We start from the raw sequence: 27,360 nt of genomic DNA on the forward strand, positions 1-27,360 counted from the left end.
TGGATTCACAGATGTTTAAGCTTTCTAGGTGGACAGGCTGAGATCCCTGATGTTTAACTGACTGTGTGTTACGCTGTGATGATTGCTTCCTTCATTTTTTTTGTCAGAGAGTTAGATAAAAACAATGGCACCAGTCTTCATTCTGTCAGTTAACTGAACAGAGGGATGCCCGGCACTGCTTACAAGCACCTTCACAAGTCAACATTTAATAAACTTGAAAACATCACATTCAGGTTTTGGGAAAAGGGAACAAGCGGCGAATCATAAAATTTTCTGTAATGACACATCCAATATAATACAATAAGCATTGTTTTGAGTCCATTTATATCTGATGTCAGATTTTAGAGTGAGATAATATGTAATTCTGACATTGGCATCCTCTCCCGGTGCTAATTTTAACATAAATGAAACCTCAGCTAAAATGAGGCCTTTTGGGACTCTTCGGTGACCACTGGCAGTCCAGGGAACCATGTTGTGGGCACTACTTCCTTATGATATCAACTAAATTGCAGCAATTTTCCTCTCATTTCCTTTTCACTGTCTGAACCCAGCTGTAGGCATAGGCTAAATGGCATTCTTCCAGAAAACATTTGTTCTACTTGTATGACTCATTTACAGTGTGACTGTTAGGATTTCTGAGTGTGTGAGTGTGTGTTTGTGTGTGGGCTGAAAAAGTAAATCAAACAACAACAAGAAGACGTTGAAATAATGATTTAAAGTGAGCACAAATAAATGATTAGCGCAGGATCTAATCTCCCCTTTAACTCTCCTTCTCCCTCCCTCCCTCTCTCTCTCTCTCTCTCTCCCTCTCTCTCATTTCCATTCAGTGTGTTGAGGCGGCAGCAGCAGTCTCGTATGTGGCTCATTGGCTGGAGGACAGCGGCAGGAGCAGCAGTAGCAGCAGTAGCAAGAGGATACATCCCAGACCACACTGCCCGAGCACCATGGTGGCTGTGAGAATCGTTGCTTGCCTGTGTCTGCTGGTGGGCGTCTCGCTCCAGGTGGACGTGAAAAGTGGGAAAGAGGCAGGAAAAGCCGGGAATTTCATGGAAGATGAGCAATGGCTGTCAACCATCTCCCAGTACAGCCGTAAGATCAAGCACTGGAATCGCTTCAGAGACGTGAGTGCTGTATTTGGTGTAATTAACACAAGCATGCGTTGTCGTGTCTTTAGCTCTTCCTATACTGGGCTTTCAGAGGTGTTCCCTGTGGAGAAAGCGCAGGCTGGTTTCTCAGGTGATTTTTGCGCACAGTTAACTGTCAACCCGAAGTGCACGTATACCCAGTTTTATCAGTTTGTGCATGAGAAATACTTTGAAAAATGAAAGTATTCACACAGGATGCTAGAATTTAAGCTTAGACTACAGGTCCGAATGAATGCGCGTGTGCGTGTGCGTGCATCGATCATGAAACCATTCAGATTCATTTCACTCTTCTTCTTTTTCATTTTTTTTATTCGATTTTATACATTTATTGCTTTTTAATACAGGGGGAATGCCAACTATTTTATTGCCTATACCTGCGGTTAAAACTGACACTTTTCGTCTATGGACCGTCTTGCAAGTGAATGCAAGTGAATACGGTAAAACCCAAAGGAAATCTACGACATATGGTCTCAAAAGCTATTTCCAAGCTCCTTCTGGGTAACTGTGATACTCTGAACCGTATCTCTATTCATGAATTCCCATTGATCTGCCATATTGTAAATGTAGAGCTCACAGGTAGGAGTCTTCCTGGGCTTTCAGACTGAAAAGACACACAGCAAGCCATCTCCTGTGTTGTCAATAAATCATAAATAGAAAATATCAAATATTAAAAAAACAAGCATGGCCAATGCGCAAGAGTAACATTCCCTAAAGCTGGAAAATAAGTGATAAAATTTAAAATATCTAAATTGCGAAGGCCAAAATTTAGTCACATTGTTAATAAAGGTGGAATTCCATGATTGGTAAATTTAAAAAAAAGCATTTACTTTTTAACACCATTTGCAGATTGCAGCTAAACAAATATGCTTTATAAGGACCAAAATAAATACTATTTGAAGATAGTGCCTTAGATTTCCACAAATTTCAGAGAACTGTTTTGGAATTTTGTAGATTAAAATATTAATCACAAACATAGGCCTAAATGCAGGCTAACTGGGTAAAGTTACAGCAACCATTTACATTTTGTGAGGTCCAAGCAATCCCACCTTTTTGTGACGGGACAGGCCTACATTTTCACGAAATCCTGCTGTGAAACCTTTTAACATCAACAAATGATGCACCTGATAAATGCAGGCTCGTCATCACAGTAGTGCAGCTTCCTGTAAATCAGATTCCTGCTTATTAATTTCCACCATTGCCAACAATAGCCTGATGCGAAAAGAGATATGATAAGAACAGCTATCTTGTTGTAAACCACAAAGCAGACAGGTGTGAACTAATCCAGATCCTTATAGTGGGAGAAATTCCTCAGTCTTTTGTGCCATTAAATATTTGAAAGCTCAGGATGAGACCGTCATTTTAATGTTGTAATGATGAAGGTCTCATTTTAACTGAGGAGGACTGGGTGGAATGATGACAGTGATGATGGTGCTTTCACAAATGTATATTTTTTATTTTTGTGTGTTGCTTTTTGAAGCTGACATAGAAAGTTGGATTCCATCTAACTTCATCCCATCCCAGTATCCACAACTGGTGCATACCAGCATTGATTACCCATTGGCTGATGACCCATTTGACAATATTAGTTCTTTCTTTCATCACCAAATTACAAATCCCACCCACCGTGACTGCTGGTGATTAAGGACAAATGCTGACACTCAAGCCAATATTGATTCTGCTTATAGGTCAGATGCTTTATTGATTCTCCTATTGATTCCTGATCAGTTGTCTGTTGCCTGGAAAAAAGCAGGCCATTACAGGCCTCTTTTAGGTTTATTAGCGCTGATGATAGGAAAAAAGGCACAAATGCATGCAAAAGCTCAACTTCTATGAGTTCAGTGGAATTGTTTTGCAATACTGTTGTGTTAGAAAAACATGGCAGCATTTCTGTTGGAACTGATTGATCTTGGAGGCGTACAGTTCCAAGGGTTTGGACTATGTGGAACAATTTGGCAACTGGAACCTGGTTTCAATTTCAGTACCTGGCAATAATAACTGGTCAGGGCATATATAATCAGGGCAGACATGTTAAACGAAGGGAGGATGTGCACAACACTCAGATCACTAGCTAAAAATAAGTCAATCCTGTCTCTATAAAGGTTAAGACAGTTTTACAGCTGTTGATTGATTGATTCAGTGCTGTGGATGGTTTGAATCGCTGCACTTTGTGTTGTTGCTGTGAATTGTCTTGTGTTACACTCTGATGTGTTTCTAATATTAAATCCCCCCTCAGTGATATAAATAGGAAGGTTGATATTAAAACATCTGCAGCCAAGAGAGGGATATGTGGGCACTGGGGGAGACAGTTAGCTTATAAAGGGTCAGGAGGCTATGACGCTGGGTGTGCCACATGGTTACAATAGTCACTGCCAAAAGACTGAACACATGGCATAAATCAGGATGCACGAGATCTCTGAGGAGGAGTTGGTTAGCAACGCTTAGATCCAGGCCTCTACCTTGACAACCGGACAGCTGTTTGATCTCACTGCTGAGAAATATCACCTCAGACAGATAGTCTTATCAGAGTCTGCCAGAGAGAGAAGCTTCAGCACCTCTGACCATGTCTGTTGACGTGCAGGAATGTGTCCGACTGGAAAGAATTCGTAATTGAATCGCAAATTTGTGCTTTCATGCAGATTTAAATATTATCTCCACGGGTGTTTGGAGGAGTTCGGCTCTCCTGTTAGATTGGATCAGCGTTTGAGTGACAGATAGGGTGAACATAGCGATATGGGGCCTCTCTGCGGGCAGTTAGCAGCACGTCCAGCCACAGTGTGCAGAGAAGATTTGACATGAGAGTCTTCTTCAATCCATTTGAGTTTAGCTTGAGTTTAGTTCAGTAAAAGATTGTGTAGCAAAAGATTGGTGAATGCCTTACAGCTAGGCTCACTCCAGTGGTTCTCATACCACAGAGCAGGCACTACTAGTGGGGAATGGACCATGAGGAGAAAAATATCGATTGAAACTGGGTTGAATGGAGAGTATTTACAAAGGAAAAATAAACAGTTTGGACTTTGCAGATGCTACTGTGCTGACCTTTATTTCACTGCAGTTTAACTTGGATCCTTTTTATGGTTAATGATTCGTGCAAATTGTGGGATATGGCGCGTGAACCTTTTTTTGGCTGTGAATAGGGTATTCCAGAAACAGGTTTTAAAACCAGTGGTATAGAGTATACTCTAGAAGGAGTATATAGTGTCTATTATTGTCTCTAGCACAAGCCCATTGGGAAAAAGCTTTATGACATTTAGGGAAGGACAGTGATAAGATTTCATTGATATCGGTGTGATTATTGATTCTGCTTAAAGGTCAGATTCTTTATGTATTCCTGATGATTTTTTCAGTGTAGAAACATTTTTTCAGCACAGCAGTGACAGCTGTTTTATTATTTCTCACTCTGAAGTGCAAGTCCACTGTAGAAAGAAAGTTTGCATTTACTTTAGATTTTCCCAAGCCCCTTTCCTTGAGTTCAAAATACAAACATGCAGAACATTTATTTTAATCTCAAAAGCAAAAGATGTTAATGTTGCAGTGATGTGAGACACTTTATTTTCATTTGAGAAGCTTTCATTTGACTATTTGGGTGTAATTAAATTAAAGACTCGATGATAAAAATTCTCAATCCTACTTTTGTTTTGTTTTTTTCTTTACCTCATTATCATTATTATTTAAATATACAAACAACCAACCCACTACATCCCTATTGCCAAATCCTCAGTGGAACAATCCAAGCAGAATGCTGAGCAAACTAAAAAATAGAATAAAATTAGTGGAATGCTTCCTTAATAATTCCTGAATGATTCAGTCATTCAGTTGTTTAAGCAGCTAGTCTTCATCAACATTCACTCACACATTCACTGGTCACTTTATTAGGTATATATGTTCAACTGCTTGTTAATAAAGTTATCTAGTAATCCAAACACATGGCAACAACTCAACAGTGAATTCATTTAGGCAAATAACAATGGCCAAAATGTTCAAACTGGGTAAGAAAGGTGATTTAAGCAGCTTTAAATGTGGCATGGCTGTTGGTGGCTGACAGGCTGGTCTGAGTATTTCCACTGCTGGGATTTTCCCACACAACAATCTCTGGGGATTACAGAGAATGATCTGGGGAAAAAAAGATCCAATGAGCAGCAGTTTTCTTGTTGCGGCGAGAGGTTAGAAGAAAATGGCCAGACCGCCTATAACTGAGAGGAAGGCTACAGTTCACATGGGCTCACCAGAATTGGTCAATAGAAGAAGATTGGAAAAATGTTGTCTGGTCTGATGAGTTCATTTGGATGGCACAGTTCAGGCTGCTGGTGGTAATGTAATGATGTGGGGATATTTTCTTGGTACACTCAGGGCCCTCCTTTTGTTGCTGACCATATCCACCCTTTTATGACTGCAGCGTACCCATTTTCTGATGGCTGCTTCCATCAGGAACACCATGTAACAAACCTCAAATCATCTTAAACTGGTTTCTTGAACATGACAATGAGTTCACTGTACACAAATGACGTCCACACTCACCAGACCTCAATCTAGTAGAGCATCTTTAGGATGTGCATGGAAGGACGGCAGCTGACAAAGCTGCAGCAACTGTCCGATGCTATCATGTCAATATGGACCAAAATCTCTGAGGAATGTTTCCAGCATCTTGTTGTATCCATGCCATGAAGAACGGAGACAATTCTGAAGACAGAAAGGGATCCAACCCACTACTAGCAAGGTTTACCTAAAAAGGGTCCACTTTCCAAAAAATCTTAATCCTTTAAATGTTAAACACTAATTGTTATATAGTTCGGGCTATTTCTTAGCTAAGCTCTTAGCAGATGGGGGTGTGCGTAATCGCATAGGGATGGTTTGAGCCCTTGCTCATTCAACCCTCTTCATACATTTGTATAGAGGCACCTCATCAAAAAAAAAAAATGAAGGTAAATTCAACCACAGCACAGGAGGAGATACTGTAAGCAGCCAAGTTGGCTTGCTTCTACTCAGAGGAGACTATTCTCTGCTCTGTCGGGCACTGAGACGTACCATCTGAAATGCGAAGGGGCTGCATTTGTTTACTAGCTGTCTTGGCAAACAGGAGGTGTGAAAACAGCAAACAGGAATATTCATTCCTGCATCGAAATAAAATGAAACAGAGTGGGGAGGAGGGGGGTCGCCATGTGGGCTTTATAAACCAAGTAGTGGGTGGTGTTTCAATTGGACCAGCATGGGGATATAATGAGGAAACGTTGAAAGGAAGAACAATAAGAGCAGCAGATGTAGAGGGTATACACAGGATGTTATACAAGCTCCTTTATGACAGGCGTCAATGTCGAAGCTGTAATCATGACATACTGCTGGTGTCAAGATATCAAATCTCCCAACAAAGATTCCCCTGCCCTTGGATTCACACAGAATTCAGCCACACAAAGCAGGAGAACAGGTTACAAATGACAGCGCACAGCTTAATTAGCCCACAGCTTCGTTTAAAAAAAAAATGTCTGTGAGCACTTGTCGTATTTCTTCATCGCAACACAAGTTTCACTTTGCATTCTGGTGCATTCGGATGAATCCGCTCAGTGGGAGCTCAGGCCGTCACTCGCGTGAACAATACTGCGCTGTTCATTCCCGGCCAGATTCCTTACATCTCTCTGAGCAGTGCAGAGAGGGACCTCATTAAGTAGCCATGCAGCCTTTCAGCCAACCACAGAGGGCTGTTTAAAGTTTGCACCTGCTCTACTGCCAGCTTTGTTTTTAATGAGGCTAAATTGCCACATATTTTTTTAGGTAAACGGCTCTTCGGTTCTTTTGGTTATTAAGGTGGTCACAGTGAAGAAAAATATGAGGGATCATTAGGCTTATTGTTGGCTAGGAATTCATTTGATTTACTACAGTGATAAGAGCAATAATTAGATAACTGCAAGTGCTACTCCAATTTTACCCAAGCCTCTCAGCGTGCTTAAATCTACATTTTCAATATTCATTAAGGAATGCCTGTAGAAAGGGAGAACAACAGTGTTTTATAAACCAAACCAGCTCGAGCTTCAGGGCAGCAAAAATGATTTCTTTTATTATTAAAAATCTGTTTATTATTTATAAATGCAGTGTGTTTAGATGTAGACATGCAATGAGCTCAAGCGATGGCTCGTCTGACACACCTGGCAGTGTGTTTGTTAGTTACAAGTTTGTATAAGCTCAAGTTTCAATCCACACAATTAGTTTGATAAAAATGTTTCCTTTTTTTTAAGCTGCTCATTTGACATTTGATTAGACTTCAAAAGTGCCTTTATGACACTTAATAAGCCAAACAATTAATCAATCAACTAATCAAACTGAAAAAAATAATCAGCACATTATACCTGCCGTCTTCCCTGTTGGAGCAATGGTGGCAAATGTTTTGCGGTCAGAGGGTTGCAAAGCAGTTTGCAGGTGGGCAGCAAATGTAGACCAGGCAAAGCAACTTGAATAGCTTGCCACATATTAGATTTACATATAGGATGCCTAAAAGAGTATGATATGAGCCATCAGCTGGTTAGCAATAAGATCAGTAAATCTCCTGGGGTTGTGGCTGAGCGTTACTTTTTGCACTAAATAAACTAACACTTGCTTTATTTCATATTCAGGCATTCTCCTGCAATAAATCAAATAGCTGTTGCATAGCTTCTTGGGTTAACTACCTTACTTCAGTATGAGATGACAAGCCACAGGCAGTTTGTTAGTAATAATGGCGTAAAAGTGATGAAGATTCAGAGAGCTGATCAGGAAGAATTAGCTTATGATCCACTCTTATGGTGTTTCCCCCCCCAACTTTGTTTAATCTGGTCCGAATCAGTTGATGATTTTGTACATTTGTAGCTTTTTAAAATAAAATAACTTTATTGTTGTCCATAGGTGAAAATCATTCTGTATCAGGCTGTCATACTCCAAGAGAGCAGGCAGGACTCAATCAAAGACTCAGAATGCAGATCGGTCAATTTATTGACAGTGATGTGAAAAAAAAAAACTATTTACATAAAAAAGGGAAAACATCCAGGGTCTCTATGTACAGTATCCTAGCCGACTGTCCGATAGATTCATCTTTAGACTCGATAGCAAAATAGACTTCTCTCTTTCCAACTCAAACGCACAAATCCTACTCAAGGAAAACAGTGCAGGCTCCTGGACAGAAGAGAGAATGGTGGGAGGTGCGTACACACGAACTGTGATTGGTTTAATGCTCCAGCACCGACTGATGGCATGTCCTCAGTATTTGAAGGGAGCCGACTGATCACCAGATAAGGAGCAGGAGAGTTGATGTCATGTTGCCATGTCGGAGAGTGGGGACCAAGAGGATCCTGCTTCTGAAAGGTAATGTGTTACAACACACACCATTCCTTCCTGTTTTCTCTAGAGAAGGGCTGAAATCATCACTAATCAACTAACTCCAAATAGCTGGCAGCTGGACTAGAGTGAAATCTCCACTCCCACATGGGTGTGGCCTATATCTCACACAAAAACACAAAAGCATCCAATAATTGAAATAGAAAATATGCCAACCCGATGTTTAGTGGGAGATTCTCTCAATTATCCTACCATGCCATATTTTACAACACACACACACACAAGCAGAGAGAGAGAGGTGGAGAGAGAGAAAAACTGGCAGGAGTACCAGGAGGACTGAACAACAACTGCAGCATCTAGAAAATCAAACATTGACACAAATGAAGACAAAAACCCTAAATGGACACACAGACCTTGGAATAAATAACAATTAATAAATAATTAAAGAACAATTAACCTCAAACACCTCTCCCCTTCTCTGTCATTCAGTCACAAGCTGTTCATTTATCAGTTTAACTGACAGAGAAGCAAAACAATATTTATGGCGGTTATACATAAATAAGGGCACCCTCTACCTCCTCCCAGAGTTTATCAATGCAAACTCAGAGTACAACACATGTGAGGGGTCAGAATAAATCTTGATAGCCAGCCAAACTGTACAAAAATATCTCAGGAGTATTGTTCACATGATCTTTCTTGCCGTTTGTTTGCAAACTGGACTGAAACCTTCTCCTCCAAGGGGCGTCAGTTTGTTCATGTCCAAAGTGCGATTACACGTCCACGGAGTTTGATTTAAACCGACTAAACAGCACAGGTGCGAAAACGCTCATAATGTTCTGCGACACAATGCTTGCTTCTCGTCAGCGCTCACACATTACTGTCCACTGAGCCAGATTTGCCCATTTAGCAGCTGGATCTGGCCATGGGCCAAGTCTTCATATTTATCTTCATCTATTTTGTGACAGGCTGCAACAAAGCTAAGGTGGTGCTGCCTAGCATAATCCCTCTGGAGTCACTAATGGCTTGTGAAAACCAGTGTTTGACTACTAATTGTGCTGCAGCAAACAAACTAATGCTTCATTCACAGATTAGAGTCATTCTGCGAAGCCAATGAGCCGGCCGCTGATCCTACATCAGCACAGCTCCAAAGTGAGGCTTCTGATAAATGCAAGTCCGGGGCTCACCCTGTTTTTTCTGCATATGAACGGCAAACATGATGCTGTTTCATCATGACACTGAGCTCCTTTACTTAGCTCAAAGACACACTGCCAGCTGTGGGTTTTTTCTGCTCCTGTCATCAACCTCAGCCATTTATTAGCCTCCCACAGGATTTATGCTCCTGCGCTAACAGCCAATGTAATTACGGATATGAAAAATTAGAGGAAGAAAACAGTATGCAATTGTTGGAAATATGATAATGAGGCCTATTTCCAGTTAAATGTGAACGACAGAGCGAGGGTTGAAAATTAAGATGGGACAAACCATAAACGTTAAACGAGCTAATAGTTATCAGTATTTCCTCTGCAGTGAATCTGATCAGCCTATCACATCAGCTATCTGTGTTGTTTTTTCTTGTTGCACACTAATGAGATCAAAATGGCAGAAGTGGTGGAATGAGATGCCTTTTTGTCCTCTTGTGATTACCATGCATGTCTTTTACTGGTGCCGAGGTTTGGGGCTACTCAGATTCGACTCACAGTAGGAGGAGAGAAGAAAGAAGGTCCTGCAGGCTTTCCAGCACCACCGTTGGTGATTCTTAATTGAGTGGAAAGAGTGCTTTTTTTGTTGTTGCTCTTATGGAGGAGCACTTATCACTGGGTAGCAAGAGAAAGACATTTGCTTTTTCTTAAAGATCTTTTGAACAGTCCAAACATGCATTTTAGTTTTGTTTTAGTATGAGCAAGAGAAAGCAACTTGTTGTGTTAGGTGTAGATTAATGTGTCTCATAATGGAGCTTGGCTGTTCCTACAACATCAGTGTGATAACTCACATCAGCAGCGATGATGGCCTGAATTCCATCTTTTTTAGCTATTAACTTCGCAGTGAGTTGCTGAAATGTCGGGCTGAATAATTAGTTGTTCCAAGGTTCTTCTGCTGGCTCTATTGTTCATGCATTATTTATAGTGGCATCTGCCTGAGAGTTGTCTCTGTACTGGTGAAGCTCCTCTATGCCTGCTGCTCGCAGAGCCACGAATGCTGCCACTCTGCTTGTGTGTCTGTCTTCTCTCATGGCAGGCAGGGCGGCACACCCAAAATTCAACCAATGATCAATTTTTAGCCAAAAGAAGAAGAAAAGTAAAAAGTGAAAGTCTGGGAAAATCATAGAGTTAATAATAATAATGATTATGAAAAGTCACTATTGCTTTTCACAAGGGGAGAATGAAGTTTTTCCTAAATTTGATGGCAATCTATTCAATAATTATTACTCCAATCTGTTTAATCTGTTTAATAATCATCAGGAATCTGTAATTGCTCACAAAAATTGAATCCATACATCCGAGCCGTGGATCAACTATGAGTCCTTGAGCATAACATTGCCATCCCTGCAGCTATGCAGGTAGCCAGGATCACAAGCAAAAAGGAAAACTTAAAATTAAGCAACAAAGGGAAACGAATTAAAAAAAGAAAAGGAAGTCAAAACCAGACCCTGTATGATTTAAACAGATAATTTGTTTCTGATGGAAATGGCTGTGTTTTTGTTCGATGTGTATCTAATGTGAGATCCTCCCCAGAGATCATTTTTATTCAGTTATATCTTTAGTTTGGAAAAAGATAATTGACACTTCAGTGCTTTTTGCAAGATCTCAATTCACTAAAACCCATTGACTCATGTTTTCAGGGACATGAGTATTATTAATTTGACACTTTCAGCAAACAGGACTCTCAGTAGCTGAAAAAATTGAGCCAGAGTTTAAGCAGAAAAAATGCAGTTTCTCAAATATTCACTGGAAGCTAGCTTCCGAACCAAATCATTCCCACGTTAAAATTCACAGCTTGAAGCAGAAATTAAAAAGGTTTACGGCTTAGCAACACATTTGTTTTCTCTTTAGCTGACTATTTTGTTTTGTATAAATCTAATTTAAATTGTATTAAGGCTGAATTAATGGTGTTGATGCTTTAAATGACAGAAGTATACTGATACAGCTATAGTGTCTAGCTGTCTGCCAAATGGCACTTCAGGTAGTTTGAGTCACACCTCTTGATGGCATTTGGGTTGTTTACGCCTTTTTGGAGTGTTTTTGTTGGAATTATCTTGCAAGTAATTTGTTTTTGTTGCAGTTAGTTGTACTAACAGGTGGTTGTCATGTTTTTGTTTTCAGTAAGTACAATCTCTAGTGGTGTTACTTAATATTTCAGTGCTAATTAGCAAGTGAGATGCATCCATAGGTTATGTTATGGATGCACCTTGATAATTAAGCTAGCTAGAATTAAAAAATAACTTAGCAGTCCACCTGCTTGGCCAAATGTGGACCCATATGGCTCCAGAAACCAAAAAAATCAAGACAGCGAGAGAGGAAATACCTCATATAACTGTAAACCAAAATACAGTAGTCCATCTTCTATGTACAGTCTATAATTTGAGAATCATATCCCGAATTCTGTAGCCTTGATAAGCCGTTCCCCTGTAGCTAGAGAATGGAAATAAGATACTTTTGCATGCTTTTCTATATTTTTCACTGCCGCCTATCTTGACAGCCACAACTAGAGTCAAGTGTCACATGTGAAAATGTAAAACTACAATAATTATAGCCAGGCTACTAGTTATTACTAGTTAATAATACATACAAGGATTAAAATACTACAGATCCAATATCCCAAAGACTATCTGTACTTTAGATCACATGATAACCAGTTTACTGTCCATTTAAAAACATACTCACTGTGGCTGCTCACTTTGAATTGTATAATAGCTTTAAACATTAGCCGTATAAAAGCTGGACAAATAAAATATAATGCATGTCCTTGCAGACAAAATAAATGATGAGGTTGGCATTTGTCTCCGGGAAGTTCATCCGCCAGTAAACTACAATGAGATCCCTCTCTGTTTATCTGAACAAATCTTATCGTACACAGACACAGGGCATGAGAATCAGTTTACCCTTCACGATGTAAACACTCTGGATCGCTTCACCTGCTGAAAACACTCTCCAGTAAGGGTGCAGTCGTAGGACCTGTTATTTCTGTGGAATGTACTAAACCTGGTAAAAAATAAAAAATAAAAACCTACACAAATAACAGTGCATACATTAGATAGGAAAAAATAAATTAGGGCTAGTGAAAAGTGTTGTCCTGAATATATTTAGGTCTGCCTACGGTGTTTTTTTTATTAATATATTTTTATAGATGTGTGTTTGGGGCCACCCCATTATTGTTATGAATTGCCTAGGTCCAAGCTGCACTAAACACATGCTCCAAGCAAACACAGCTGTATTGCTTATGTTCAGGAACAATGGGTGTAATAATGCAAGGTTCTCAGGTTCAACCTGGCATTGATAGATTCTTTGCTTTAGGCCACAAATCATTCACTGTTGAAACAGCAGGGCAAGTACTTTACAATTAGGCCAGGCAGCTACAAAAACTTAGAGGACATGCTCTTGCCTGGAGAGAATCTGCTTCTTTTACTGTCTTGCGTATGTTTTATTTTCATGTTGGACGAGATGGGGTTGACTGCCCCGGAGCCATACTGAGGAGCAAGGAGAGCCGAGCCACATTTCTGTATTAACCGTCAAAGCAAGAGAGAGGTGTCAAGGGCATGCTTGCAAGGACTACGATCCCCTCTATATTCAAGCTGTATTTAGTATGTGTGGCTTTTGGAAGATGTATTTGTTGGTGTGTGTGAGAAAGACAGAGACTGTTAATTCGTTGAGTTGGCAGGGTAATAGATATACACTACAAAGTCATATTGAAATGACCTTAATCAAGCAAATCGTATAGCAGGGATAGGGAAATGAGCTAAAGCACTAATAGCTTTTTTCTCAGTTGAAAGAACCCAGCAGAATCTCATTTATAGCGTGATGTAGTCCTTCCTACAGCCATAACGCGACATCTCAATGTGCCTTCCTGTTTTACTGTAATATCCCATTGCCATTGCAGAGATTAGTACTATCAGCAGCCCCAACAACCCAATTTGTTCTCATTGCCATGGCAGATGGGGGGAATTAAATGTAATCAGCCAGCTAGCATATTTAACTTAGCTAACCCTGCAGATCCCTGTGGCATTTCAACTGGAATGCTTATCATAATTATCTTCTCTTAACCATGCTGCTGATTTGTAAACCTAGAGTTATAAAAGAGTTCTGCAGCTTCAGCATACTTGTCAGCGGACCCAAATTATTTCAAACGGAAGGCACAGTTGTTAAAAATTCGGAGACAGCAAATAAAGTAATAATCACAGGCAAAGATAGATGGTAATAAAAAGTATATTGTAATCACAGTTTTCTTAGAGGTTTGCAGAACACACATGCTGACAGTGCATTACAGTCCACTCAAATGATTGCACAGCTGCTCGGTACAGCATAAAAAAAAGCTTTACATAGATTTTTGGCTACTGCATATCCGTCCAAGTAAAAGAAAATTATGTCTGTATTTTTTTTGCCTCTTCTTACATTCTGACTTTCCTAGTCAGTCTCTTTCACTCAGCTCCAATCCCACTGGTTTGTTTTAAAGACATAAATCTTTTAAAACAAGTTGGCGTTCCATCATTTCACTCCTAAAACACCTGAGCACTGTAGCTTGTAACAGCTGTTTATTGGAGTCTATTTTCAGCTGCACATCAATACACATTTGGCATGCTCGTGAGCTCCAGGATGGTGCGTGTTAACCTGGCTCAAAACCTCCGAGTCAGCACTAATGTTACCAACTTAAATTCAGATTATTCTGCTTTGTGGTCACTGATGGTTGTTCAGGTCCTGCAGGTTGGATTAAGGTAGTCAGCAAGCCAACAAACCACAGCCAGTACTAATAGTGATGAAAAATGATCACATGCATGTACGGAATAGACACAGCTGTGGAGGTTGTTGCAGATGGGCTACTTTTCCTATGGGATTTTCATTTTTTCACATATTTTTTAAAGGCTAGATAGCATTGCTCACTTACCTCCCTGGATTATACTTAACCTAACCTCTAAAGCAAGAGTGAATATGTTTAGACAGCCAGGAAAAAGCAGTTTGATATATTAACTTAAGATAAGACTAAAAAAGCATTTCAAGTAAACTACTGTAAAAACACTGTAAATGATCGAGAAAGTCATGGAGTCTATTGAATAGTAATTCTTCTACTGTTAATACACTTTAAAAAAATCTTCCGGGACATAAAGAGAGATACTGTATCTGGAAATGCATATCATACAATTTCCGAGGATTAAACTAAAAGAAGCAGGGTTGAATTTTCTCCTCAAAACTGTTGCTTAATCCTTGAAAATGTCCAAATCAATGAAAAGCTTGTATTTTAAGTAGTGAAAGCTGCAAGGCATGTTTTATTCCTCCAGACAAAAAAGTCGGTTTTTCAGAGTTTATTGGCATGGAATTTATTTTCTTAGCCTCCCCCACATCCAATATTGATTTAAGCTCCCGTGGTAAAGTTAGGGTGCCAGGACCAAACAAGATTTAAGCTCATTCATCTGTTTATGTATGCTGATAACTTTTTGTGTTTGCCAATCAATACTGATGATTCTACCTACTACAAAGTGAAAATAGCACACTGGCTTTAGATATTTTGGTCTCTGTGGAGCCGCATGCTTCAGCTCGTCTTATTATGGGTTTTTTCTGCTAATATTGTATGCAGTAGCAGCATAGCTCAGCGCAGGAAAGACGGCCCTGCATAAGCTGCAAGCTCCCTGGGGCATATGTGTGTGGAGCTCAACCTGAAGGCTCGCCTCTTCTCTTTCTGCTTCTTTGTTTTGCAAATGGGGTGGAAGGAGCGATAAGTTGATGCACAGACTCTGCTGTTCTGGGGTTCTGCTTGGCTCAGCAGTGGGGCCCAACAGAATCCATTTTCCTGCATCTGTGCTGTCCTCCTCCTCTCCAATTACTGCACCTCTCAGAGCATGCAGTGCCTTGATTCAACCATGGAGCCTCTACTACAGAAAACTCAGCCTGACCAGTGTTTGATGTGTCACTTCATCAGTGATTTGAGACCACAGCTAAAGGGCTCCTGAGAAGAAAAGGTTTATTTCTGTGATGCAACTTCCTGAAATTTTCATCTTATTAGCCGACGGGAGAAGCTCTTAATGTTTTTCAGACTTTTGTTTCAGGGTTGAAATAAGTCTCCTTTATTTTCGCTATAAATAAACTAGAAATTGTTTTTGCCGGTTGGTTAAATTAGCTGCATTCATCTGTACGAGCTGATTTCATCTCCTCACTCATCCTTATTACTTCTGCATTTCAGCAGCACTGTGCGAGCGTTTCAGATGGATGCACGCTTGGCACTTGGCTTTTTTTTTGTGGCTCGGGAAAAGAGACGTGCCCTTCAGTGTGTAGAGATGGCTGCAGATTGTGCTCTGTACTGTACTGCATTGCAGGCAGGCGTTTTACCTTGTGAAACAATATGCGTCCTTCGCCTGCAGGCCCCCGAGCACTCCGGCTCAGATGATCAATTTGATCCAGCTCTGTGTTGCTGGGCTGCGACTTAATCCCATAATGCCCTGGTATTTTGCCGCAATCAAGACACCCCCCCATTTTTCTCTGTGGATTTCTTATTTTTGTCTTTGGAGTGTGATGAAAAATCTCATGCTTCTTTCCTAGAGTAGACGCTATGTAATCACCCTAAACAAACTGTAATGCAACCAAAGATCATGTAAGGGTCTGCCAAAGTGAAAGTGAATTGAGGAATTGTTGCATTTAAAACCACATAAGTTGGCATGTGGGATCAGAGGAGATGTGAAAATATGTACTTAGCTGTTGCCTTGTGATTTCTGCTGCATGTTTAAGTGAAAACGGAATGTTTCGCCACTCTAAAGTCAATGGGTTCGGGCCGTAAGGCTCACAGCGTCATTTTTGAACGCTCTAATGCATTTCTAAGTGTTTCAATCTGTGGTGGGTCTTCACCATTAGTGTCTCGCTCATTTCTCTGTCATTCTAAAAGACGGCAGGGTACAAACAGAACAAGACATTACCTCCACCACTTAGGCCCCAGCGTGCTGATTCAAGGCGCCATAATGACATGGCAAAGGCAAGATACACTCCCGCTGCTCCCCGGTAACTACAGAGAGACGGAGGGTGGAATGTAAAATTACGAAAGCCTCCGCCTGTGTGCCCTTTTGCTGCAATTTAAGGTAGGTAAGGAGACATAGCTAATTCGGCTACATTAATCAGGCAAAGCACATTACCGTGCAAATGATAGCTGGAGGAATGACGAGCCGACAATGTCCTGCCAGTCAGCTAGGCAGCCAAGACTGAGTGATCTGATGGGATGACACAGCTCCAGCACAGTGTGGAGCAGTCAGCTGAGGAGAGCCTCTTGTAGTTCTTCGTTCATTACAGACATGACCCAGATCACTAGTCCATCCATCAGCCTGCGTTTATCCAGTCGCCGGCAGAGTAAATGACTTCATGAAGCTGGATAAATGACAAGTGGGGGAAATGCAAAATGTCCAAGTCATCATTTAACCTCTAACTCATATCCTGCTGCTTAAGTGATGTCTTCACTGCAAATATCATCTTCAGAATACCAATAAGGAATACTGTGGAGGATGTAGAATGCAGTTATTGCCTTGAGAGTGAGGGATTTCATCTGGAAAGCAGAACTTCCTAACTAAAAATTCCTGATCTGTGTGTCTGTTTCTGAGTGAACGACGGCAGACTTCGGCAGACTTCGGCAGAAGGCGGCGCTAAGACTTGTTTACTGTTGATGTGTAAAGTTTTGCATCTGGATCTAAATAAATCGGAAGTAAATATAGTTAGAGATAAACATGCTGATTGACGGGATTTTTAGATTTTTGCAGGACCACTTGATCTCCAGTCTGACCAGACAGTACCAGCAATGTCAATTACATGCAGATGAGCTGCAGTGGATGGAGCAAGCAAGATGCATGCACCATGATGGATCATTGCAGTGGTGTAGAATAGATGCTAAGATTGTTTCTGCTAAGCTGAAGTCAGGATTTGCTCCAGCAGCTCTCACTTAGAGCCCACAAACCTGTCTTCCTTTTTAATAAATCTTCTGTTTGAACATAAATTCTCTTCATTTTTGGATTACTGTGCAGTATGTAGTCTGCGTTAAAAGTGTCAAGGCTGTAGGGTTTGCCACTGAATTGCACTTGACCTCAGACACTCGACTTGCGTAAACTTTACAGATGGCTCTAAATCTCTTTTTACGATATCAATTACACAACACTGAGTGTCTGATGGTAATCCAGTGGCCTTTTTTTCTTCCTCAGCTATGGGCCATGAAATCTACTTTGCCAAAGATACCCATCTTAAATCACGAAGTATACATTTAAGATATGTTAATCCCATAAGCAAAGACTCAAAATGATTCACACCACTCAGAGCTTGTTAGCTGTGACTGCCTATTCCTATAAGCCCAAAAAGCTGAGGTATCACAGACATGTTTGAGCTTTAAAGGTCAGTTATAAAACTCTGGATCAATAAAAGTGTTGGATTAGCAATGTGCAAGTGGTTATTTTTTTTAAAGGTGGAATACAGTTAACCATGTATCCAAATAAATCCTATGATTTTCGCAGTCTGTTAGCTTTGCTTCGTAGCTTTCTTGGGGGAGATTCTCTCGTTTTCACACTTTCTGACAGTTCTGTTCTGGCAAGCTCTTTCTCCTCAACACTTGATGCCATTTTTATCTTAGGATTATCATGTTTGGTGAAGCAGCCCTGTGATGGACAGGCGACCTGTCTGGGGTGTACATCTGGGACCGGCTCCAGCCCTACTGCAACCTATAACTGGTTAAAAAGATGGATAGATGTTTGTTGAAGCTGTTTTTCTTCATTAGCTTAACAAACGTCGATGCAGCCATTGTCATACAGCCTCCAGATGCTATTCTTGTGGCTGGTAATGTCATCACATGACCCGATGCCACTTTCTTGGTGCCGTATGACTATTTACATCACATGAAATCACATATTTGTTTATCATTTCACATTTGTTGAAAGTAGGGTGACTTTTGGAAGAAGTGAGAATTGTTGTTCGATGGACATATACAAATATGCAATTGTGTGCATAACTTTTGTACAGGAGGCAACAGTTTGTGACTTATCATAGACGTTATTAACTTTTTTTAGTTGCCTCTCTTTTCCTAACACTAGCCATACTGCAAATGTTGTATGCAGGTCACATTTTCAAACATCAAAACGTATGTGTCTGTGAAGGTTCTCAGTCATCCAGGTCATCGTAGTCAAAGGAGTTTGCAAAGAAAAGCGTCTGGACTTCTTTGAGTTGCTTGAAGACGTTTCACCTCTCATCCGAGAAGCTTCTTCAGTTCTAAGGTCAAATGGCCGAGAGTCCCAGATTTAAACCCAGTGGGAGTATCAGTGGGAGTATTAGAGGATCACCAGGGGGTCCTTTGTCCCTCCTTGGGGGGATACTCCCACTGGGTTTAAATCTGGGACTCTCGGCCATTTGACCATAGAACTGAAGAAGCTTCTCGGATGAGAGGTGAAACGTCTTCAAGCAACTCAAAGAAGTCCAGACGCTTTTCTTTGCAAACTCCTTTGACATCAAAACGTATGTTTTTTTATGCTTTTTATACCCCAATGTCCTGCCAAAGTAAGTTCAGCTTCCCTCTATGGTTTGGCGTCACAGCTCAGGACAGGGATGTGCATGCTTGCTACCCATTGCAGCAGCCACACTGATTTTGGTGTTATTCCTCAGGACACGAGTGTGCACTTGTCTTGCACTGGTGATGTTGGGGCTGGCTGGTTCAGGGTTAGCAGTGGTATTTATGTCCCCAGCAGACGGGCTCAGGCGACATGAGGTAGACGTTAATTCAGGAGAACGCAGTCAGGCTTGCGGCCAAATGCTGTCAGCCTAATACCGGCGAGCAGTCCAGGGGGAGCAGTCGCAGCATCTGGATAGTCAAGCTCCATTAGCCTCCTGGCTCTGTTTTACACCGACTGCATTACAGCCTTGTTGACAAATGGCAGAAGAGGTGGTTTGTGTGATATGAATCACATAACTCAAGGGATCGCCACCATGAATATCACACCCTCTTGCTCCCTGATCTTTCCCCTCCTCCTTCCCTCTCGTCTGAGCTGGCTCTGAACTGTAGCAGCAGCCTGGCTCGGATTCAGTGGGACAGCATTAGCTCTCAACCTTGGTGAAGGACTAAAGACAGCCTCAGCTTGGTGTCCTTGCTGTCACACTGCTGCTGAGAGACGATAAGCACTCCAGCCTTTAGGACATTATGTCGGGCTCCCGTTGGTCCTGGCAGCACTGTGAGCTGGGTAATTGCAGCAGACTTGAAAATAATTAATTAATTGTTACATGTGATGCTTTTACAGTCTTGGACTCTTAGTTCACTTGTTTTCAGATTTTTTTTTAAAATCATAATCTACCCAGACACTTCCCACATGTTTGCAAAACCTGATTCCGTGCCTAATTTAAACACTTAGCAGTTATTTCTGCTCGGTTTATGTCGCAGTGTCAACTTGAAACTTAAACGATTCAGTTATAACCTTCGAAATGTCATGCGAAGATGCAGATCTGAAAAAGGAAAAAAGTCATTTGACACAGCAGTGGGGGTGTTTACGATTCACACGACACATGATAAGTTTCTTTTTCTTCTCCTCTTATGATTCCCTGCAGAAATTCAGCCCATTTGGAGGATAGCAAAGAGCGATATTGCTTCTCGTAGCACCAGGACATTTTCCTGCCACTGGGAAAGTATTTACTTTAAAGAAACTGTCTCCGAGGTGAAATCTAAAGTCCTGCTGTGGACCGGTGATGAATTCTTACTTCAGTCTTTTAAAGCCTTTTCGCTGGCTTTTTGGCTTGTCCTTGTGAGGCCTGTAAAATGTCCGTGGTGATATATTAAGATGCTGTCACAGCTCTGTTAAGTAGACAGGTATGGCTGTGGGTGTGTGAATTAGGTATATTTTACAGGGTTGAGCTGCTGAAATAAACCATGCAGTGCTATATTTCTCTCAAACACAGCAGAGCGCTGAATGATGAAACACACGGGGAAAGGCTGTGGTGGGTATTGATGTGTAATGCCCTTGGACCGAAGCCAAGACGGTAAAATGGAATGAAAGGAAAGCAGTCACTCCCCTTTTAAGTCAAGGTTGTACTTTACAGAAGCTATATCTGTCTGTGTTGTCACTGCTACGCTTAGTAAATGTTCTCTGTGTTTGTGTGTGTGTGTGTGTGTGTGCTGCAACTATAATATATAAAAAAAACCCATCTAAATCACATCCGTCTGTTGACTTTGAAGATTCCTCCACCAATTTGCCTGTATTTTTCCAAGGTTGACACTATATGTCATGGCTTATCCATAACTTCTGAGCTGACAGGAAGCTAGCTTTTGGCACTTGCTTGTAAACATCCAGAGAATGGGCCCTTAGTGTTCAGGACCCCTGCCAGCTCATAGAAGTGGCAGCTGATCATCCTCAGTTAATAGGCGCTCATAATCCTTTGTGAATGTCTTATGTTGTCCCCGGAGAGGAGTGAGACTAAGGCATGTATTTGCAATCAGAATGCATTAAGGGCTGACAGTTTAACTGCTGCCATAACTGTTATAAACCTACCCACTCTTTCTATGTTAAATGGAAGCCTGTAATGAAAACTGTAAAGTGTCTTTTTTTTGTCTCTAACAACGTCTCTCTTTTGTCCCCCTCGCTGCTGCTTTTAATTGCCACAGGAAGTTGAGGTTAGTGTCTCTTTTGTACTTTTGTGAAACGCATTGTTTGTCTTTGCTCTGACACTTTTTACACCCTTGGCTTCACCTGCATGATAGGTTAGCACTTATACAACATCACTGTCTATAGTAGTGGATTTTCTCCCCTTTCAATCCAGCTCCAGCAGTGTAACACAAACATGATTTGAAAAAATGGCTATAAAAATATAAAATCCAATTCTAGTACAGCCAAAGTCAAACACACTCAAATGAATAACTGATATTAAAATAATTTGAAAATGTGGTTCATGAATAGAACACTTTACTTCAAAGTTATGTCAAGTGGTTCTACACAACCATGTTAAATAAGTCCTAAGAAACAGTTTACATTTATTTGATTTATTCATGTTATTTCACCAAAATGCTGTGTTTTGGCAGGTTTACTCAATGGCTTTTTAAGTTTCTTAGCATGTTTTTATGTTCACTGCAAACCGCTGTGGCCTGGCGTTAGGCAATGAACAACTGGTCAGATTTGCAGATATAAAGTGGGAAGTGTTGCAACAGTTTGAAAACTTTTTGGAAAAACTTTTGAAAGTCTGTGCTTCTTTTCGTCCTATATCAGTCTGAATGCCGACAGCTGTAGTTCAGGAGAAAACTGCAGCGGCTTCCTGCACCTTAACGGTGGGCATACATAGAAGTGACTCTGTTGGGTGCAACCACTTGACATAACTCTGTTCAGTAAATCCAGCTAAAGAGGCTTCTTTTTAGTGAAATTTCATTTTCTTGAGTGAAATGCATTCTTTAAGAAAAACAGTAGAAAAACAGGTATAAACACTAACACTATCCCTTTACCTCCTCCCTCTGTACACTGTATTTAAGCCTTCAGCTATACTTGTTCAGCTTGACTTGAGAGCTCAGTCTTCGTGTCCCCTGAGCAGAGTAAGACTGAGCTAAACTGAACAGACCTGATCCTCGGGGTCCTCTCTGGGCCTTGTGCCGAGTTGTAACCGCTTAATAGTTGATCCTCTCTGTCCTGACACACAGAGAAATGGGTCAGCATGGATACAGCCTGGGGACGCAGAATTTTTATTATCGTTCCAGCGCAGTGCCGCCAGGGACACACTCTAAAAAAACAGAGTTGGTTTGCAAATATTCCCCTTGCACCAGTGCAGCAGCTAAGATAGTTCAAGTCCTTTTATGAGATACATTTAAGCTTGCTGAGTCTTTTCTTGCACCGTTTACTTTATGTTAGAAGCTACTTCTGCAACTGTGAAGATGAGTCTGGCAGTTCATTCCTGATCTTGCTTAAAGCTAAGGAAAAACAAATTTGGCTTGAGGCTCACATATTAACTTCTTCCCCACCTTATAGATATAATGTCACAAAGTTGACATTTTTCATGATAACCTGTTTCTTTAGAAAAAGAAACAGCTTTTTTTTTATCCTGTTAAAATCTTACGTGCAACTTGTGATGATACATATTTTGCTAATAATGGAGTTTTTAATACTTTGTAGTGTCCTAGCTCACAGAGACGACATTTAATCCTTTAGTTTTATAAGCTGTGTTGTAATGCTTTTCATCCTGTGGGTCCATGTTATGGCTTTAAGTTTTAGTTTTAGTTCAGCATGACGAGCAGGTCTAAATGCGCTGTGTCCGTACATCAGAGTCAAGTCAGCGGTGCAAATCCCAGAGATGGTGTATGTTGCTTGCATAATTGCCCCTTATGCCATGCCTAACTTTTCCTTCCGTTTTTTTCTGTTCAAAGGTTTGTACCTCTGAGTTTTTATCAAAGAACCAGATATTTTCTATCATAGTTGTGCTGTACTGATTATTCAGCAGAGAGAGCTGCATGCTAATCCAAGCCTTAGCAGCACTCCAACTATGAGTCACGCACCATCCTCTGTGAGAAAAATTAATCAAGTTTTATTTCCAAAACCACAGTATAGCTTCTCCAGTGCTGCATTTCCTTTATAAACACTGAAACATGTTGTGGTTTAAAAACAAAAAAAGAGGAAGGGAATGCTTAAATTTCTGTACACACCCACATTTTGGCTTTTTCGAAAGATTTTTATTTATTTTTTAACGATTAGATCTGGAGATTTGTAAGGAGACAGTCAGTCAGCCTGATCTCTCCAGGGGAATTCACACTAAATCTGAGACCTTCAGAGCCAAAGTCACCTCCAGAACAAATCCCTGACAGGGAACAGCCTGGAAAGTCTGGCTTGATGATCTCAGGCTGGCTCGTATAAGACTAAAATTTAATTTTATTATGAAATAAGAGAAGCGTAAACTCTCAAGAGAAATAAACAAATATATTATTATTAAAAAACAAGGATTTAATTTTTTAAATTAAGAGCAAGCTTGTTACTGAATTTGTTAGGGTGTAGTTTTTTACCAAACCTATACCTAGGGACAGCAAAATGGATATAAAAGATACCACAGCAGTGCAACATGTGGAGCCAGATAATACAAATATGCAGAATTTGACTGGATGTTGTGATTTTGACTTACAATAATATATAAAGTATAAAAGAACGTCATCAGCTAAAAAGTAAAATTTAAATAGCAGTGGTAATAAACAGTAATCTCATGGTGAAACCACTGTGTTATTTGGGCCTTAGGCATACTCTTTCTAGTTATTATTATTTATATGACTTTTAAACCCAGGGCTAAGGAGCTCCCAAGGTTTTGTTGGTACCATTATTTGCTTTTAGCATCTCTCTCTTTTCAGTTACAATTAACATGAATGAAATGAATGTATTTGATTTTCTCATTTCATTCTGAATTTAAAGTGCCATTCGAGTTTCCATATAATCGTGCATTTCTCTTATCTTCCCTGATTATTTCAATTATTCTGAATTTTAATTAAGCCTCTAAGAATCCAAGAGCAAATCTCCTTCATTGTGTTGCCTGGAATAAATTATTAAAGCCATTAATGCAAATATGTTTTTTCCTTCCAGGATGACTACATCAAAAACATGGATGAGAACATTGGTTCTGATGAAAGTAAGTCATAAAAACTGATTTTATCTGATTGGAAAGGATTGTCTTTGAAGAGCTGAGGATTGATGAGTGGGTTCATTTGAAGCCTATTGTCTATTTCAGCTTAAGTGTACGGTACAGCACAGCATTCAGAGACAATTTCCACAGCTCAGTACTTCACATTGAAATAATGAAAAGCTAAGTGCTCTTTGCCTTTATCCATCTCCTTTAGACAATGAAATGGTGCAGCACACGTTATCAAAGCGCCAACTTCTTCTTTTAACTGCCGCAGTTGTCTGAGGTCATCCAGCTCGTGGTGAGCGCTGGTGTGAGGTGTCAGAGATTGTGAAGGGTGAGAACACAGTTGTGATTCAGGAAAGGAGAGACTGAGCCTTCAGTCAGATCCATTAGTTTGAAAAGCCTGCTGTAATTGCTTTTGTTGCTGAGGGCTCAACTCAGAACTCCCACCAGGCTCCATTTTTCTCCGTGGGGTCTGTTCCTAGCTGAGAAAAGAACTTCAGCTGTGGAGGTGGAATAGACAATTTGAACATGAAGTTCAGTTGTGTAATGTTTCAGTTAAACCCTGTTTTGTTTTTTTCTCATAAAAGACTCCATACCTCTGGAAAGATGTTATAATCTTTGATGTTTCATAAGATCATTAGGGAATTGCACATTAGGGAAAACAGTGGTTGGAGACCTCGGCACGTACAAAAGTATTGCAACCGTGTGAAATGAACTTGTGATCTCACTGCCTTTTAAATAGTTCCTTTAAAGGGGACCAAGTCTAAAACCACTTGCTTTTTTCAAATTGACTTTAGTATGTCAAAATAGCAATGAAAAAGCAATAAGATGGAGTCTGTCTGCTATTAGTTCATGATTGGATGGGATCAAGTTAATAATTAATTACAATCTCTGTGTTATATACGGAGATTAACTATGATAAATCGGCAAAAATTGCAAATCTGTTGCTATGTACAACAAAATTCACACTGGCTACAAACAGTAGCAACCTTTGACGCTTAGCAACCTTTCTTTTATATGGGAATATAACTAGAATACAACCAGTAAGCAAGCAGTTGAATCAAGTCCCATCTTGCAAAGAGATGGATCGCAAACTGGACATTCACTGCTGCAGACTCACTCAGATTGATTGTAGTATGTTAGCAATCTGTCTGCAATTATTGGTAAACCATCACCAATCTGTCTGTTATCTGAGTTATCTGAGCAGGACTGCTATTGGTTGGAGAGAGGTTACTTCCAATCAGGCAATCTGCGCAACTGCCATGCAATTGAAAGTGGTCACCACAACTGTTTGCAATTCATTGCCAGCAGAAAAATATTAATTTGGTTAACCACTGATATTTCTTTTCTAGTTGCAAAGAAGTTTCCATCTTATTTCCACTCCGAAGCATAAAAAAGCTGTACTGATTCATCCAAGTGTTTTGAAACTTTACTAACATTAATCTGATTTCTCTAAAAAATTTCAGGCAGAGAGATTATTTTTAAGCAATAAATAACATAAAAATTTAATGTAGGCTATATTTTTAAGTCATATTTTGAAAGAATATTAAAGTGTTGCTCAGTAAACAGGTCATTTCTTGAAATTAATATGTCAAGGTTTATGATTCATTGATGTTTTGTCCAAATGTTGTTCATTACCAACCATAAGTCGATCATCGGTATGTCAGGTTTATCTGCCTGCCCTTTAAGGTGGAATCACAGCACATTAAGTTCCTGTGCTTGTTTTAACAAAGCAGTCACTCTCATCTTAGCATGCAGCGACGAGCAATCCCTTTAAGAAGGTCAGGGCAATAAAGTGCGGTATGAATCATTTCACAGGTCAGGCTATATGTGCACTAATCATACATGCGCTAGCTAATTAGCAGCTCCTAACAATGTGTTCTAGCTGCAAGGTGAGAGTGGGAGGTCGGGTTGTAATGCCACACCCACACTTCCTCTAAGGAAGAAGATGTGAGAAGAAGCAGCTGGAGATGTTATCCCAGTCATCTGTTCTTAGCCTACAACAAGGGGAATAACTAATGTAATCTCAAGAAAACGCCTCGCTTGCTGTAGTGTGGGCGACTTCTATTTGAATACCATTGATTTCATCCGCATCACAACTCCCTTTGGGACTAATTCTGCAGACTTAATTGATCAGAGCCCTCTTCATTGCAAATTCAACAAGACAGCAAAGAACTCCAGCAAGGTGTACCTGCAAGCCCTGGGTAGAACAAAGGACCTAACCGGAGACTTTAGACACCTCTGGTGCCTTTTTAAGTGAGCCAATTGAGACATCAACTCAGCTCCACAGACTGCTCTTTGTTCAAGGGCAATTTCGAAACAATAAGCTGCCCACTCGCTGACTCTGATTTAACAGAGGAGCCTCATATTCAACCTTTATTTATGCTGAACAATTAGACTACTTTTGTCCCTTTACAGAAGCATTTTACTAATTAGATAAAAAAAAAGGTGGTTGTGATTACACGTCAACATGTACAACCTCAGGAAATTGTTCGAGCATAATGTGTTGTCAAAGAAAACAGAGGTGAACTTGTGGTCCTGTGATAATCATAAGAAAATAAATGTAGCTGCAAATTGCTCTAACTTGGCAATTAAAACTCAGAACATGAAAGAGTCTTCTAAAATGAACTTAAATGGAAATCCACCGAAACGGGCCTGTCTCTCTCATGATTTACTGTTTCATACTTTAAATGTCCGGCAGCCCAGTAACAGACTCTCTGCAGATTTTATTTTTCCCCCAGAACCGCTAAGGTACTTTATTAAATGTAAAAGTAATGGATGATGACAGCTTTTGATTGATGAGCCTGTCCAACTGCAAGGCGCCATACTCGGTGAAGAATTCAGATGCGAGCACAGACAACAGCGGCAACGCTAATCGTGGATAAGAAAGCAGCTGGAATGGTTTTGATTGCGGTGTAATAATAATAATAATCTCTGATAGATTGCACGGGGGCTCAGTGCAGTTGCGTCGCTTTTGTTGACATGATTATAGGAGGATTTAAAAACCCATAATGGCTCTATCACATCCTGGCCCTGAACTGAATTCTCGACGCAGCGTATTCTAAACAAAACGAGTAGAGCTGGAAAACATACTTGATCTTCACTGCAAATTAAATCTAGTGTTTAAATTTCATTTT

General features: G+C 40.3%; 1 protein-coding gene across 1 annotated transcript in view; it reads left to right on the forward strand.

The window, feature by feature from the left end:
- Positions 1-815: 815 nt before the first annotated feature.
- Positions 816-27,360, forward strand: part of LOC100701623 (SPARC (osteonectin), cwcv and kazal like domains proteoglycan 2) — a 47,159-nt gene continuing 20,614 nt past the window's right edge. The window contains exons 1-3 of the mRNA XM_003441904.5: positions 816-1,121; positions 21,246-21,254; positions 24,181-24,226. Of these exons, the coding sequence (XP_003441952.1) occupies positions 945-1,121; positions 21,246-21,254; positions 24,181-24,226 (232 nt within the window). The 5' untranslated portion in view covers positions 816-944. The remainder of the gene's footprint in view (positions 1,122-21,245; positions 21,255-24,180; positions 24,227-27,360) is intronic.

Source organism: Oreochromis niloticus, linkage group LG8 (assembly GCF_001858045.2).
Source record: "Oreochromis niloticus isolate F11D_XX linkage group LG8, O_niloticus_UMD_NMBU, whole genome shotgun sequence".
NCBI classification, from domain to species: Eukaryota; Metazoa; Chordata; class Actinopteri; order Cichliformes; family Cichlidae; genus Oreochromis; species Oreochromis niloticus.